Source organism: Neopelma chrysocephalum, unplaced genomic scaffold, assembly GCF_003984885.1.
Source record: "Neopelma chrysocephalum unplaced genomic scaffold, ASM398488v2 Primary Assembly neopelma1_97065, whole genome shotgun sequence".
NCBI classification, from domain to species: domain Eukaryota; kingdom Metazoa; phylum Chordata; class Aves; order Passeriformes; family Pipridae; genus Neopelma; species Neopelma chrysocephalum.
Genome location: NW_020925707.1, coordinates 294,549 through 309,783, shown reverse-complemented (window position 1 = coordinate 309,783; position 15,235 = coordinate 294,549). Strand labels below are relative to the sequence as shown.

Below are 15,235 nucleotides of genomic sequence, written 5' to 3'. Positions count from 1 at the left end.
ACATCCCAGCTATGATTTTTGGTGGTCTGTTGAATATTAAAATGGTTTTATAATAATCTGCATTACTGAAAGTAAAGTTTGGAAAGAAATCACAAAACATATTTCATCTTAGTTCTTGCAGTGCCTCTGCTCTTCATTTTGCTGGTGCTGTGCTTGCTGGTGACTCATTTTCTGTAATTGTTTTGAATCATAAGACATACAGAAATAACATGAGTGACTAATCTTTGCTAGCAGAAATCAACACATGCCTTACGTCTGTTATCTTCCTGGTCATTTTCACTTTTCTCGTTGTTTTGGATTGTCTGATAAAGCTTTTTGTTGTTTATCTAAATTTGGTATTAATGCCTTTTGATACAGCCTTTCCCACACTTTCCTTCTCTTTCTCCATCAGGTAACAGTGAAGGAACCTCAGACACCTGATGACTCTGCTGCAGTTGTTTTGGTCACTGTAAGTCGGAGTCAGGGAGGACAAGGAGCAGTTAAAGTATTATGGATTCTTGAGGAAGCAGCCAGATATGATCTGACTCCTTTAAATGGTACCCTTCATTTCAATGAGGTATTTCTGATATTGCTATAAACTATTTAGTATTAGATTTAAAATTACTTTCTTCTACTTGTGTGTGTTTGCATGGTTGTTGTTAGATGTTTATAGAAGTAGGGGGTTACTAAGTATTATACTATAGAAAGAGGTCAGTTTGAACTGGTGGAGTTAGCAGTATTCAGTGTTTTTTCAAGCAGTAAAGGAAAGCTGACATGCTCTTTTTAAGGCACCATAATGTAATCATCAGGAAGGTAGGCTCTTCAAATCTCAATTTTTTTACAATTAAGAAAGAGGAATCAAAATGTCCTGAATGTGAATAATGATTATGGAAACATTTATTATATTACAGTGTCAGGCAATTGAAAAAGAAAATTTGTGTTGAAAGGGTGAGAAGGATAAATGAATGCTCAAAATCTGCAGATTAAAAAAAAACACAACAAAACAAATAAAAAAATATTTCAGTAACTTTCAAACTGGACAGTGTTATTTGATTTATATTTCATAGCATGTTAAAACTGAGGTAGGAATCAAATATTGGATACTGATACTATCTTATTATTTATCTTTTATTGTCTACTCAAGATATTTAAGGAAGAGAAGTGTTTTAACAAAGCTGTTCTGCATTAAATAAATAGGCATTCTGGTTGTTTTACTTTTAATCAGCTGGAAAATAGATTTTTTTTTTAAGACCACCAGTATTTGGTAAAGTTTTGCTATTATTCATAGCATGGGAGCTAGACAGAAATTTACTGTGACCTAATTAATCCTAATAATGTGTCAATACTTGGAATGTGCATGTGCTATTGAATATGCACTTTCTGATGGAAAAGATTTTGTATATAAAGTTTCCTCTCAGTTGAAGGTCAATACGAATACAATTTCAAAGTAATTTCATTCTTTATTGAGTTGAAAATAGACAGGGTATTTTTAGGGTGGCACGTAATGTTTGAGAGACAATTTTTACTACTTATTAATCTATGAGAAAACATTTCAGCCACATAAAAAATTTAATATTTACAAAATTTTAGAAAATATGTCAGGCATCCTTAACACTTGATATGTTAAACATATATATATATATATATATATATATATATATATATATATATATATAATGCTGTACTCTTCTGGTCTTTACATGATGCAGACTGAATCCCAGAAGCTGATTGTTTTGCATGCAATACAAGATGGTCTGCTGGAGGGGAACGAAACATTTACCATTCGGCTTGTCTCTACTGGTGATGCAGAGATATCTCCTGTAAATGGTAAAGAATTAATTCAGTATCTTCTATTTGGAGATATTCTGTATGAGAACTCTTCTAAGTCTGTTCATATTATTTTAGTCTGCAGTACTTAAGTGTTTTGTGTACAGCTATTTGGTAGCAATTTTGAAAGTCTTTTTCCCTAAGTTGTTTCCTTGTCTGAAGAAATCAAAGGGAATTCCGTGGGCCCTCTGTGAAGCTGAGGCTTAACCACTCATGTCAGAAAATTTACAAAAGTTAGCTTGTTGGATAGTTGTCATTTACCATGAGAAGCTTTGTTCTTTTCATAGGTGTTGCAACTATCATTATTTTGGGAGATGAAGGAGCTTCTGGAGTGGTCGGGATAGCCTATTCATCCAAGGATGTTCTGATTGGAGAACCTTCAGGAAATTATAATGGAACTGCTCTTATTAGGTGGGTACATCTCTCATTTTTCCAAAGGAAGGACAACAACTCAAATTCAAAACCTATGAGACTCTGTATTTGGCAAAAATTTATCAAGTGCTGCATTTCACCATCACTTCTATAATCAGAACTATTTTTAAAATTAGATAGTTGGTTTTAAAGAAGGGCAGAATATGCTACGTGTCTTTTCAGTATTACTGGGAAGGTCCAAATATTCCTCTCAAATTATTTATAACATAGTTTTCTTCTAGCAGAATTTGCATCTTTAATGTTGATGCGTTAAAGGAAAGAGGATCTTAATGAAAGCAAAGTGGCAGGGGAATCAGTGACATTTCAAGGTGTTTTGTGTTTTGTGCTTTCCAGAATTCAGTTTGGGATTTGTGCTTGAACAGTGTTTTAGTACATTGCTGGGTTGTCTAGCATAAACAATATGGGAACTGGGGTTTTGGTGGAAACAAGAAGCAATTGTTTCATTCAGTCAACTGAAAACAAGGTGAAGAAATTAGGACGTTCCCATACCTTCTAAGAGCATTGGAAAAAAGGATTATGACACTTTCCATTGGCGAAACAGCAAATATACACAACAGAAACAGCTTCTTGTGTTGCTATAAGAAGCCCAAAAGACAAAATGAGGCCTTGTGCAGAGGTAGTTGTAGATCATGTGGGAGATCATGTTATGTGCAGACAAATCTTTACCATGACTTAGTTCATCAAATCTGGTGTTATGTGTAGGGTTTTAGACAACTAGCAGACAAAACATTTCTCAGAAGATCTCACAGCTGTATTCTAGTGTCCTTCTGCCTTATAAACTAAATTGCCTCTGGGCATTACCCTAAAGCCCAATTTCTCCTCTGCTTTGCATATCTTTTCTCTGGAAAAGCGGAATGGAACCAAGAGAAATCAGTTTTGAGACTCCATCTTTGGCTATATATGCAAAGAAACTAGAAGGATCTCTTGGTAAAAATACAGCTCGAGATGTCACCCAAACTTCAGAAATGTTACTGCCTAAAGAGGGAATTCTAATGATCTTAATAGTGATCAAGTATGTTAAAACTCAAGCTTCACAGTGCTAATAACATTACTTTCATGCACAACATTATGATTTACTCTCTCTAGATTGGATATTAAATGCTAAAGGTAAAAATAAAATCTGTGTTTATGTTCTTACCTGCAGCCTCATACGTGGCCCAGGGATTTTTGGGGAGATTGTAATATGTTGGAATATAACACCTCCTCATCACACAGAATTTACTGAGGTATCGGGGACCTTGACCATGCGAGATAGGCAGTCTGCAGCAGTTGTTCTAATACAGGTATATGAGAGATGTTACACCAGTAGCTATTTCAAGTACTTACTTTTGTTTCCTTAGAATCTTAGTTAGCAATTAGTTATATCTTTATTTCTGGAAATGGTCTGAAGCCTTTTAGCTTTTGTTGGTGCTTCTCCCCAGGTTGTAGATGACAACTGTCCTGAGGAGAAGCATTACTACCAGTTTCAGCTAACCAGAATCAGTGGTGGAGGACTCATAAATGAATCTAGCAGCACAGCAAATATTACCATGGCTGCCAGTGATTATCCATATGGAGAGTTTGCATTTTCCCGGGAACTGTTGCTAACAAAGGAAGAAGAAAAATGGGTATTAGATTAAAATTCCTTCTTATGTAAAATTACTGATAGATATCAGTATTGTTGCTAAAATTATACTCAACTTTAGAAAGAAAATAAATTGTCTCCAGAATTATTGTCTGCGACTTTTGGAATACTCTGAGAAAGAAGGCTATCTGCTAAGGTTCATGTACTGTGTACTTAATAAATCAAATTGTTGTTACTGTTACCATTGAAAAGGTCCCTTTAGAATGGCCTGCTAAAGGCAACTGTAACAGAAAACAAAGCCATTTTTTAAAGAAAATGTCCTCTTTCCCTCAGGTTAACATCACTGTTGTGCGTTCCAGGGGATCCTATGGCAAAGTACATCTTTGGTTTCAGATAATAAATGGGACTGCAGAGGAGGGAATGGATTTCACTCCCACAGTAAGGGAATTGGTGTTTGAACCACAGGAGGAGAGTAAAATGATTTTGATTGAAATTCATGATGATGATTTTCCTGAAGGTCCTGAAAATTTTTCAGTGATGATTACAGAAGTGGAACTCCAAGGAAGGTAAAGATAAAATTCTCAGTTGATTGTTTACAAGCAGAAGAACTATCTTTGGATTCTGATCTACCTGCATAAAGTCATTACTGTATTTCTTCTGTTTTACTGTAAAATTCTGTAAGAATGTTATAGTTGTAATCATAATAGAAATTGGATATGTGGTTAACCCAATTATTTTAACATTAGTGTAAAGATATTGCTTATTAAGATTTATTAAAGTTTGAAGTCCATACATTACAAACAAGTTCTCAAGTTGCAAGAAATTAGAATAAAATGAGAAAGAAAAATAAAAGATATGCATTTCTGTGTATAAACTACTATTTTTGAATACATAATAATATGAAAAAATGTGACAAAATGTCTTCAGCAATAACTGTCAGACAATGAAAGAATTTGCGGTAGTTGACAAATTGTCATACACCCACCTTAATAGTTTCACAAGAATTTTTAAATGTATTTTTATATAATTTTCTTTTTTATGTCCTTGCAAGTGGATTTGATTTTACTGTAAAAGAAAATGGTCTACAGGTGGATCAGCCTCCAATAATAGGAAATATCTCCACAGTATGGATCACTATTGCAAAAAGCGATAATGCTGAAGGCATCATAGAATTTGATCCACAGTATATCCTTCTAGAAGGTAAGTTTGCCTCAAGTTTTCACTGTGGTTTTGAAGATAAGGCTATGGCATAAATTTTGAAATTAAGTAACTTTTTCTCAATTATTTTTGCAGTGGAAGAGGATGCTGGATTAATCATGATTCCTGTGGTGAGAAAGCATGGAACTTATGGCAATGTCACAGCTGATTTTCTTTCTCGAAGTATTTCTGCACTTCCTGATGGTGTTGACTATATCATCCATAATAATTCTGTAATTTTTTATCATGGACAGAATCAGTCTTTTATTTATATCTCTATTATAAATGATGAAGAAAGGTAATGAAATTTTCGTACATTTATACACCAGTTTACTTCTGATAAATCCCTTTTAACATATGCAATATGTCTATGTGTAGAGCTGTGTGCGAGCTGAATTGAAAAACAAATTTCTTCAGTGATAAAAAATAACCTAAGTTCAAAGGGGAAAAAAAGAAGCTGTTGTAGTGTCATAGTTTCTGTCAAATATTATGCAATCACAGTTTTTAATTAGATTATTAGAAATTTTGGGTGTCAACAGTACTGCTGTGAAGAATAAAATATTTTTCCATATTGTTAACTTAACACTAATAGAAATTAGAACATTTGTTTTTTTTTTAATATCACCATTCTATACAAATAGGAGAAGCCTTCTACATTATGTCTACAGAGATGATTTCTGTATTCCTTTAAACAGATGCAATTGGGTGCATGATTGTATTACTAAGTACAGTTTTAATTTTTTTTTTTCACTTGGATGTCTCAGAATCTCTTTTTCTTTTTCCATGTAGTGAATTTGCAGAGCAATTTGAAATCCAGCTGACAGGAGCCACTGGTGGGGCAGTCCTGGGGCTTCACCTGGTAAGCCAGGTCACCATTGCAAAAAGTGACTCCCCCCAGGGCATGGTCCGATTTCTCAACCAAAGCCGAATTAATCTTCCCAACCCTGATGCACCCACAACAGTGTCCCTGGTGCTGGAAAGGACTGGAAGGTTGTTGGGGGAGACTCAGGTGGGCCCTGGCTGTCAAAGACTGAAGGTTTTCTGGTCTGCATTTTCCTTCAAGAGCTTCCTTGGTGATTGATTTCTAATAGGATAATTACAGCTTTTTATTAAACGTGAATTGAATATCGTTGCAATATAACAAAATGTTGTTACCCTTCTAAACTCCTTTCGTCTCCTGCTTTCCTGTATTATGGTCTTGTTTACATTGTTCTGAACTAGCTCTCAATCCCATCAAAAATATGGGTAACTACATGCACTACCACTAATTTAATTTAATTCAGGAAATTGCTTACTACATGTTTTCTAGATTATTTTTTTACTTTATACAGTCCACTGACGAAGTGAAAGTAAATATGAGACAAGGCAGGCCTTTCACATTCTGGGCAAATGACTGGAAAATGTGCATTAAAAGCCATGAGCTCCTCCTCTCCTCATAAAAAAATTGAATCGGTCTTCTCTGACTTTTTCTAGAAGTCATTGGAGAAAAGTGTAAAACAATTAAATTATCAAAATAATAATTGCAAAGGGCTGAATATGACCTTCTCAAAAGCAGTCTAATTTGTGGAAAATTTTGGAAATGTTATCACTTTTAATCAGGCTGAAGAAATATAGATTATAACTTGCAGGATTAAAAACTTTTATGGCAGAAAATATTTGTCATTTTCAGTCTTGATATCACACTTCGCAGGGAATGGTTTTGGAGTGCTCATGTGGGAAGTTCTGTCAAACCAATCACAAAAGGGAGAGAAATTGAAACTGGCCTGTGTGATTCCTGTTACGTGCTGAAGAAATCTTAGTTTCTTTTCTATTACTCATATCAGGAATTTAATAAACTGGCCTTGTAACTAACTAACGCTTCAAAATTTCCATTTGTAAGTTGTCGTGTTTATTTTTCCAAAGGCTTCTATATTTTGACCCATAAAATTAATTTGACTATTTTGTGTTCTGTACTAACAGCAAAGATTTAAACATAGCTGATTGGCTGATATAAGTACTTGTGGTGTTCTGTCATTTCTCCCCTTAGGGTGCTATTATAATATATCACCCCTCTGAATCTGAAACTGATGTCTTCCACAGATTAATTGGGACATCTTAGGACCCAATTCAGAAGAGATTTTGTCTCCCCTGAATAGTGACATTGGTGACCCTGTGAATGGATCATTCTATTTTGAAGAAGGAGAGGGAGGTCAAAGAACTATTAATCTACAAATCCATCCTCATGAAGAAATTGAAGTTCAGGAGACCTTCATTATTAGACTGAGCCTTATGAAAGGTGAAACAGAAATAGATTCTAAGGCAAACAGCATTACACTAATAGTAAGTCATTATTGCTCTTCTTTCTTCAGAGATTACTTTTGATATTTTTATTTATCTCACAAAGCATTTAAAAATTAACCATAATGATTACATAGTTTGTCATTTGGCTTTTTTGGCCTTTGTACTAATGTGGTGTATTGCTACATCTTCACTTCTGAAAAAAAGGGCAAAGGATCTATCTATCAGTACAAATCGGTATAAAAGCCCTGACCTGGTCTCTTATTTGTAGTTTAATGTGATTCTGTTTGGAGAAAGTGTGGATTGTGCCCTCATTTCTACATGTCAATTTGTTTGTTATTCCTCTTGACATCTTCAGAGGAAAGGAGAAAATCTGGCTTTTCACAGTGCAAGAGAAATACAAAAATTTGTGAGAGAAGGCAGAGAGGGTTGTCAAAAACAAATTGCTGCTCTATGGATACTGCAACTAAGGAAATATTTATAAGGGTGCTTTAAGAAGCCCTAGGAAAAAAATCTTTCCTAGAAATTGCATTTTTATTTTAATATCTGATCTGTAAGGGAATTACCTCCTATTTCCACAAACCCCTAAGTAAGTCAGGTCACCCCGAATTCTTGTTACAGCTAGTGATTCACACAGATGGATATGGATAACCTCTCTCCTTTAGGGCTGAGTTTACAAACTCATTGTGTTAGAAGAGGTTCTGTACACTAGCTCAAGGTGCCTGAGCATTTTCTGCTTTAATATCAGAATATTGAGGTATGAGATTTGAAATAAAACTTTGTTCTTTTCTTCTTTAGGCAGAGAGACTGAAAACTGAAAAGGAGACATTCAAAACTTTCTCTGCTGTCTCTTTGAACTAACAGATGTATGCCCTTGTATCATCTAGGAATGAAAATATGAACAGTTTGAACAAGAGTACAACTCACACTACATTTCCAATTTTTGTATGCTTGTTCACTTATTTGCAGATAGAGAAGTTTGGTGATCCCAATGGAGTTGTCCAGTTTGCTCCTGAATCATTAATTGAGAATAACTATACAGAACCCACAGGAGATGATGGGCCACGAAGTATTACACTGTTTGTCAAGCGAATTCTGGGCACTGTGGGAGACATAACGGTATTCTCACTCTTTTCCTAATAAACCGTATTATCTGAAATCATCCTCAGTATCAGTGTGTGGAAAAATTTCTATTGCTTGTTTCTCAAATTAATTTTAGAAAGGTCGCCTGTTAGAGTGAATTTAGCAAGGGCTTTACTTTTAATGGCAGAAAAGGAGACCATACTTTCATAGTGAGCTTTCTTTGAGATCATCACAATTTGCTTTTTTTTTAGCCAAAATCAAACTTTTTTGAACCATCATTCACATGGTTTTTTATCTGAAGTTTTTTAGAAGTCAGTGTTTTAACAGGAGCTCATTTAAATGAAAAATAAATTAACCAATTAATAGATGCATCTGCTGTGTTTAATAAGAGCTCTTCATCCCTTTCTGATAGGAGGAATCTTGGAAACAGGAAAAACAGCAAGGATATTTTAGTGTAAAAATAGAAATAATTTTTTTAAAATGTTCAGTTTTATATAAATCTTCTGAAGGTAGACAGAGGAAATCTTAATAGTTAGTGGAATAGCACACCGTTTGTAAGATAATCTTTTTGCTTCTTTTTATGCCTAAACCAATTTTTATTTTTGTACCTAAACCAAATTTTAGTTAATAGGAGTCAGTTCCATATCCTGTCTATGCTGAATCATGAATATGCAACTTTCTAACTTTGCAGTTAATTTTGCTTCCTTTTGTTTTGTGCATTTTCCATACTCATTTCAGGTTTACTGGGATATACACAGTGAATCTGACATCACGGGTGACTTTCTTAAGACAGAGGGCTCTGTTGTCATTGCTGACCAGCAGAGTACAGCTGAGATAATTATCTACCTGTTACCTGATGATATTCCTGAACTGGATGAGAACTATGTGGTGCAGCTGATTTCAGTGGAAGGTGGAGCAGATATAGACCAAGAGAAAAGAATTTCAAAGATCACAGTGTTTGCCAATGATGATCCTTACGGAGTGTTTGCCCTGTACTCTGATCAGCAGTCAGTATTGGTAGAGAAGAACCTGGATCGATATGTTCAAATTAATGTAACTCGGCATGCTGGGGCATTTGGAGAAGTGATGGTTGAGTACCATATCATGTCTCATCATGAGGAAACACTAATTGAACCTGAGAATGAGGTGGGATTCCTCACAATAGAAGATGGTGCCAGCTTTGGAGTTAAAAGAGTGCCAATAAGCAACCAGGTGTGTTTTAGCTCCTATGTTATCTACTGCTTTCATCTGCTTCGTCATAATACAAATAAGATACTAAACTCTCACTAACATCCACTATGAAGAAGCAGAAAAGACAGTTTGTGTTATGAATTTCCTATTTATTGAGTAGAATGGGTTTCACATAACACATTCTCTGATAATAATTGCAAAATCACTGCTCTGCGTGTGTCCAAGTACTTTGTGTTTCCTAACATCATTGCTTTGTGTTACTGTCAGTTCAATATCTTATTATTTACATGTATGCAGATACTTTCTCAAGTTTCCCTTATGGGTTGTAGATGGTGATCTGTCATTACTGACCCACAGAGCAGCAGATAAATGTACCTGCAGTTCTCTGTGTTTCCCAGTTGTTTGTTATTATTATTACAGTCTTAGATCCACACTTACATACTCTTACATCCATCTTACTTATTTTTAATCCTAAGGAAAAGCTAAGGCCCACTGTGTTAGATACAACTTATTAAAATGACAGTTTGCTCTACAAATTTGTACTTCAGCAAACTGCTGACGGATCACCTTCACCATATTGATGGTTTAACTGTATTTCTTTTGAGAAACATAATCAACAGAACACTTGAATACGCTGGTTTTTGTATGCAAAAAGAACAAAATCTGCAGATCATTCTGTTTCTTAATTATTTGAACTGGTGGCTAACATGTTTGTAGTGGAAATACACTTCTACCTTTTTAATTAAATTCTCTCTCTCAAAGGCATTTATTTTTCTGGGCTTGAATTTTACTCTGGAACTTACTAATGTAAGCCTGGTTAGAGGAAGTGCCAAGGATGTGCCTAAAATATTAGGAAAAGCAAAGTCTGCTATGCTGCTTATTCCTGAGGAAGCTGCCAATTCACAGGTCAGTAGCCTGTTTGCAGTGTAATGTTTCTACCACAGAAGAAAGTTACACCTCATTGCAAAAGAGAGCTGCTATAAGAATTCAGTTGGCTCTGTAAAGTTTTCATCATGGCAACCAATATAATGACTAACAAGATTTTTCCAGTTAGTACTTGTACTGTTACTCTGATACAAATTCTTATAGAAATGTTTTAATACAGTTGGAAAAAGTGTCTTCATCTATAGAACACAAATAGTTTAAATAATATGGCTAATTTATACTTTTATTTACATGAAAGGGAAGTTCTGAGACTTAAAGGAAACTAACTAAATCAGAACAATGCCATTTCTTTAAGAATAGCAGCCCCAAAGTAGATAACAGCACATATGCAGTATTAAGTACAAAAAGAGGTGGAGATTATGCTGGGTTTTAGTGCAGATATCTCTAAATTTGCCTAATCACTGAATGATAATTTTTTCATTTTTCTAGTCTATATGAGAGTGAGAAAAGATAATTTGTCTATTCTGATATGGTATATGTGCTACTGTTCCCTCTTTGTATGTCAGGTAAAGGCAATAGCATGCTGAGGTTTTAACTCATAAATTTTATTGAAGTTTTTATTTAATGGTTTTAATTATCTTGAAGCAATTTTCTGATTTTTACTTTGCAATGGAACTTAATTCAAATACTCTTTCTGTAAACACTGATTACAGAAAGACTGTTATATACTATATGCTACTATGTATCCATTTATCATTGCTTTTATAATGCACAAATTGTCCATTCAGTCCTTCTTGCTGCTCAGAGAAAAAGTAAAGTAGATCAGAGTAGCAAGAATAATTTTTTGAACAGTGTCATGAGGCAATAACTTACTTTTCACTGGATACACAATTAATAACTTATTTTACACCTCTATCTATCTAGCAGTGAGGGCAGCTTGATTTGATTTTCTTCTAAACAAGAGGCACAGAATACTGCATTCACTGTTTTCGGTACTGAAATGTCAGTCATGCTTGTTCCTTTTCCCTACAATTTAATTCTCAGAAATCTAAAATGTAAAAATATTATTAAAGAGCATGATGGAATAATATATATGCATATACACAGATGCATAGATGTATGTACATACATACAACTTTATGAATGCATTCTTATTGTAAAATGCCCATTTTACAAAATATAGTATGCTTTTACATATGTTAAGACTCATTTTTATTCAATTTTCTGACAAAATCTACTATGTTTCCACAGATTGGCTTTAAATCTGTGATATTACGACTTACAAACATTGCATCAGGGACAGGCCATGCCATCATAACCAGAAAAGGAGTTTATGGCTCTGTAACAGTTAGCTGGATTTCAGGATACCCACTAGACCTAGTCACTGACTCTGCTCAGACAGGCAATATTACTCCTCCACTTGGTGAGTACCTGTCACAATAAGCTATGTACAGCTACAAGTACAACAACTATGACAGTTGTATAAGTGATGATACCACCTTTTAGTTTTTTACCTCTATACCTGTTTCGTTGATTAATGAAGAGTCATTAGAATGAAGTTGTGTGATCCAATTTTTATCTGTAAGTAATATATTTCTTTTATGAGCAATAAAAGAGCTAATCTTCATAGATACAATGCTATGCCCCTGAAGGACAGCTTTATATAGAAAAGACCCTTATCATGAAGATTTCTTCACCCTCAATGGAGTGGAATTGTGACTAAAGTCCCTATCTCCGTATATCCTCAGATAAAAAGAGAATTCCAGTTTAGTGAGTTGGTTAGAGCACGGTGCTAATAATACCAAGGTTGAGAGTTTGATCCCCATATGGGCCATTCACTTAAAGAGCTGGACTTGATCATCCTTGTGGGTCTCTTCCAACTCAGAATGTTCTGTGATTCTTCTCCTTTCAGGTACTGTTATGTTTTCCTCCGGGGAGGAAAGTAAAGTGATTTCATTTCAGGCTATTCCAAGCCTAAATAAATGTGAGTCATTTGCCATCACTTTAACAGCAGTGCACAGCAATGTGTCTGGTGGGGCTCGCCTGAGGTAAGCATGTTACTTACACTTTCAAGTTGCAGAGATGCTGTGAGGATTATGACCTGTATATAGGCATATACCTCATACAAATCCCTATTAAATTATAGGTAGCTAGCAAATTTTAGTGCCGCCTTTGATAAATTTGTATGTCTTGTCTCAGGTGGAAACAAGTGTCAGTACTGCAGATCTGACCTGATTGGAACTGAGGCTTTCTTTCAATTCCAGTCTGTTTCCTGTCATTGGGATCCAAAGTGCCTAGAATGTTCCTAGAATGATGGAAACAGTTAGGAAAATGAAGAACAGAGATCAACAGTTTTAACCAGGAAGCTGAAGAACGAAATAAACTTTGACAATTTTCAGTGTCCCTAAAACTCCATATTTAGAAGATCTTAGATAACAAACATTATTTAAAATAAATAAAATGAAACAAGAAATGCTGTAGAAATGCTTAACTTATATAAAACAGCCTTTTTATTCTTAAAAACAAAAACATTACTTTCAATGTAGTTTTTCATCTCAGTTAAGCTGTTATCTGTTCTTCAAACTATTTTCATTCTTCTTTACTCATTGATAGCTAAAAGTAGTATGAAAAGAACTAACGTAGAGTGACGTTGTGTGAGAAGAAGGCTATTGGTTTCACCATATTAGACTTACACTGGCAAATCTGAAGGAAGCAACGAGTGAACAAGGTGGCTAAATTCCTCAAACTGATCCCTTCTCTTAGGCTTGTCCACCCTATGGACTGGTGTTCTCAGAGCTCATGTTCACTGTGCAAGTCAAATACCTTGAGTATATAAGGATGACCTTTCCTAGAAAACTCAAGACTACATCCCACAGCAGATAAAGCTGACAATTACTTTGGAGATTTTTTGGTTTCCATAGTGGTAGAGGGGTCTCGTTTGTTAGCCAAAACCACTGTAATTGTAGTGTCATTTCGTAGCCTCTGAACTGAGTAATGGGTCAGTTTTAGAGCTAAATGTATGACCCAAGATTTAACAGAGTCTTAGTCTAATATTTTCTAATAAGAAGGGGATATATTTAATATGAACAAAGTAAAGCTAAAATTGATATTGATAACAAGGCTCAGATCTGGAAAAAAGTATGATGAGTAATGCTGTGAGGGGGCAGTTAGTATTTCAAAGCTCCACTGTATATTTTAAAATAACTTCCTGTCCTTCTCTAGCTTCCTGACTAAAACTGTAGATCTGCTAGCATCTGTCTACTCCTCAGTTTTCCCTTGGTACAGGAAGTTTGTTCAGTGTTTAAAACCGGTATTACTTGTAGTGGCTGTATTGTATTCCTTCATTGTGTCCTCAACAGGAAAACATACTTTCCTTTGCCTCTCCATTTTCCAAGAAGACCATATTTTATATATAGTTTACTCAGTATCTTGTGCTGACTTGGGATGTGTTAAGTCCATGGAGGGCTTTTCAGTTCAATCACTGCAAAAGCACTTTTCAGAGACCCTCTTTATGTCTTGTTTTATATAGTTGCTATTTCTTTCCTCTACTGTTACACATTTTCTAATCCACTTTCTTACAGCCATCATTGATTTGCTCACTGAAAATTATTATGCTTGATTGTTTTACTTTTTGTTATTCATATTTCCTCTCTCAACTTTGGTATCTTTTCTATTTCAGGTCAGGATTTACGATAGCTGAAATTGAGCCAATGGGGATCTTCCAGTTTGATGTTAACTCAAGATCTGTTTCAGTTAAAGAAGATGTACAGACAGTCAGTCTCCATGTCCAAAGATTGTTTGGTTTTCGAAGTAATCTCACTAAAGTGACATACGAGACCATTCCGGGAAGTGCCAAACCACAGGAGGACTTTATACCCATCTACAATGGAGAGCTTATGTTTTTACATTTTCAGACAAGTGCTGTGATAGAATTATCAATAATTGATGACACTGTGTCTGAAATACAGGAATTTTTTTTTGTAAATTTGACTTCTGTGGAAATTCTGGATGTCCAACCTGTGAATCTTGCCTGGAGTCCACGTTTAAATCCAGCTTTCAGTGTTGCAACAGTTAATATCCTGGCTAATGATATTCTTCATGGAATAATAAGTTTGGGGCCAGAATTTATTTATGTTGAAGAAGATGCAAACAACAATACCTCCAACACAGCAGTGCTTCAAATCAGAAGGACCAAGGAATTTACTGGTGATATTAAAGTAACTGTAAAAACCTTCGGGGGAGTGAGTGCACAGAGTGGTGTAGATTTTTATCCTTTTGGAAATGTTCATGGAAAATCAAACTTCACATGGGCAATGGAAGGAGAAGATTTTGAAGAACAGACAGTCTCTCTGACTTTGCTAGATGGAGAAAGAGAAAGCATGGTATCTATAAAAATTTTTGATGATGATGAGCCTGAAGGCCAGGAATTATTTTACGTTTTCCTCTCAGATCCTGAATATGGGGCTCAGATTGTGGAAGGGAAGGATGAACATGGATTTGCTTCTTTTTCAACAGTAATTATTGCAGGTAAAATCATTTCCCCCAGAAAATGAGTAAATGTATTTGAATTAAATAACAGTAAATTATTCTGGTAACAATTTTGATGTAAAGATTGTAATTCTATGTGGTAATAAGCAGGGTACTCTGTTCCCAAATCTTAGGTTTTCCAGATCAGAGGAAACATCTAGTCCACTAAACCCACCGTGCATCCCTTAGTAATGTAGCTCAAAATACATTTATAGAGGCTGCTTATCTCTCTTCCTATTTTACTTCATGACAGGAGATGACTGAGCAGAAAGT

At 35.1% G+C, this 15,235-nt stretch overlaps 1 protein-coding gene across 2 annotated transcripts in view; it reads left to right on the top strand.

Annotated features, from left to right (window-relative positions):
* ADGRV1 (adhesion G protein-coupled receptor V1) overlaps positions 1-15,235 on the top strand; it is a 266,144-nt gene that overhangs the window by 98,930 nt on the left and 151,979 nt on the right. For both annotated transcript variants that reach the window (XM_027671225.1, XM_027671226.1), the window contains 16 exons: positions 392-556; positions 1,689-1,806; positions 2,094-2,217; positions 3,383-3,521; positions 3,660-3,845; positions 4,136-4,368; positions 4,854-5,002; positions 5,096-5,297; positions 5,789-6,008; positions 7,079-7,318; positions 8,246-8,395; positions 9,098-9,571; positions 10,313-10,456; positions 11,687-11,858; positions 12,348-12,483; positions 14,115-14,962. In XM_027671225.1, the coding sequence (XP_027527026.1) occupies positions 392-556; positions 1,689-1,806; positions 2,094-2,217; positions 3,383-3,521; positions 3,660-3,845; positions 4,136-4,368; positions 4,854-5,002; positions 5,096-5,297; positions 5,789-6,008; positions 7,079-7,318; positions 8,246-8,395; positions 9,098-9,571; positions 10,313-10,456; positions 11,687-11,858; positions 12,348-12,483; positions 14,115-14,962 (3,700 nt within the window). The remainder of the gene's footprint in view (positions 1-391; positions 557-1,688; positions 1,807-2,093; positions 2,218-3,382; positions 3,522-3,659; positions 3,846-4,135; positions 4,369-4,853; positions 5,003-5,095; positions 5,298-5,788; positions 6,009-7,078; positions 7,319-8,245; positions 8,396-9,097; positions 9,572-10,312; positions 10,457-11,686; positions 11,859-12,347; positions 12,484-14,114; positions 14,963-15,235) is intronic.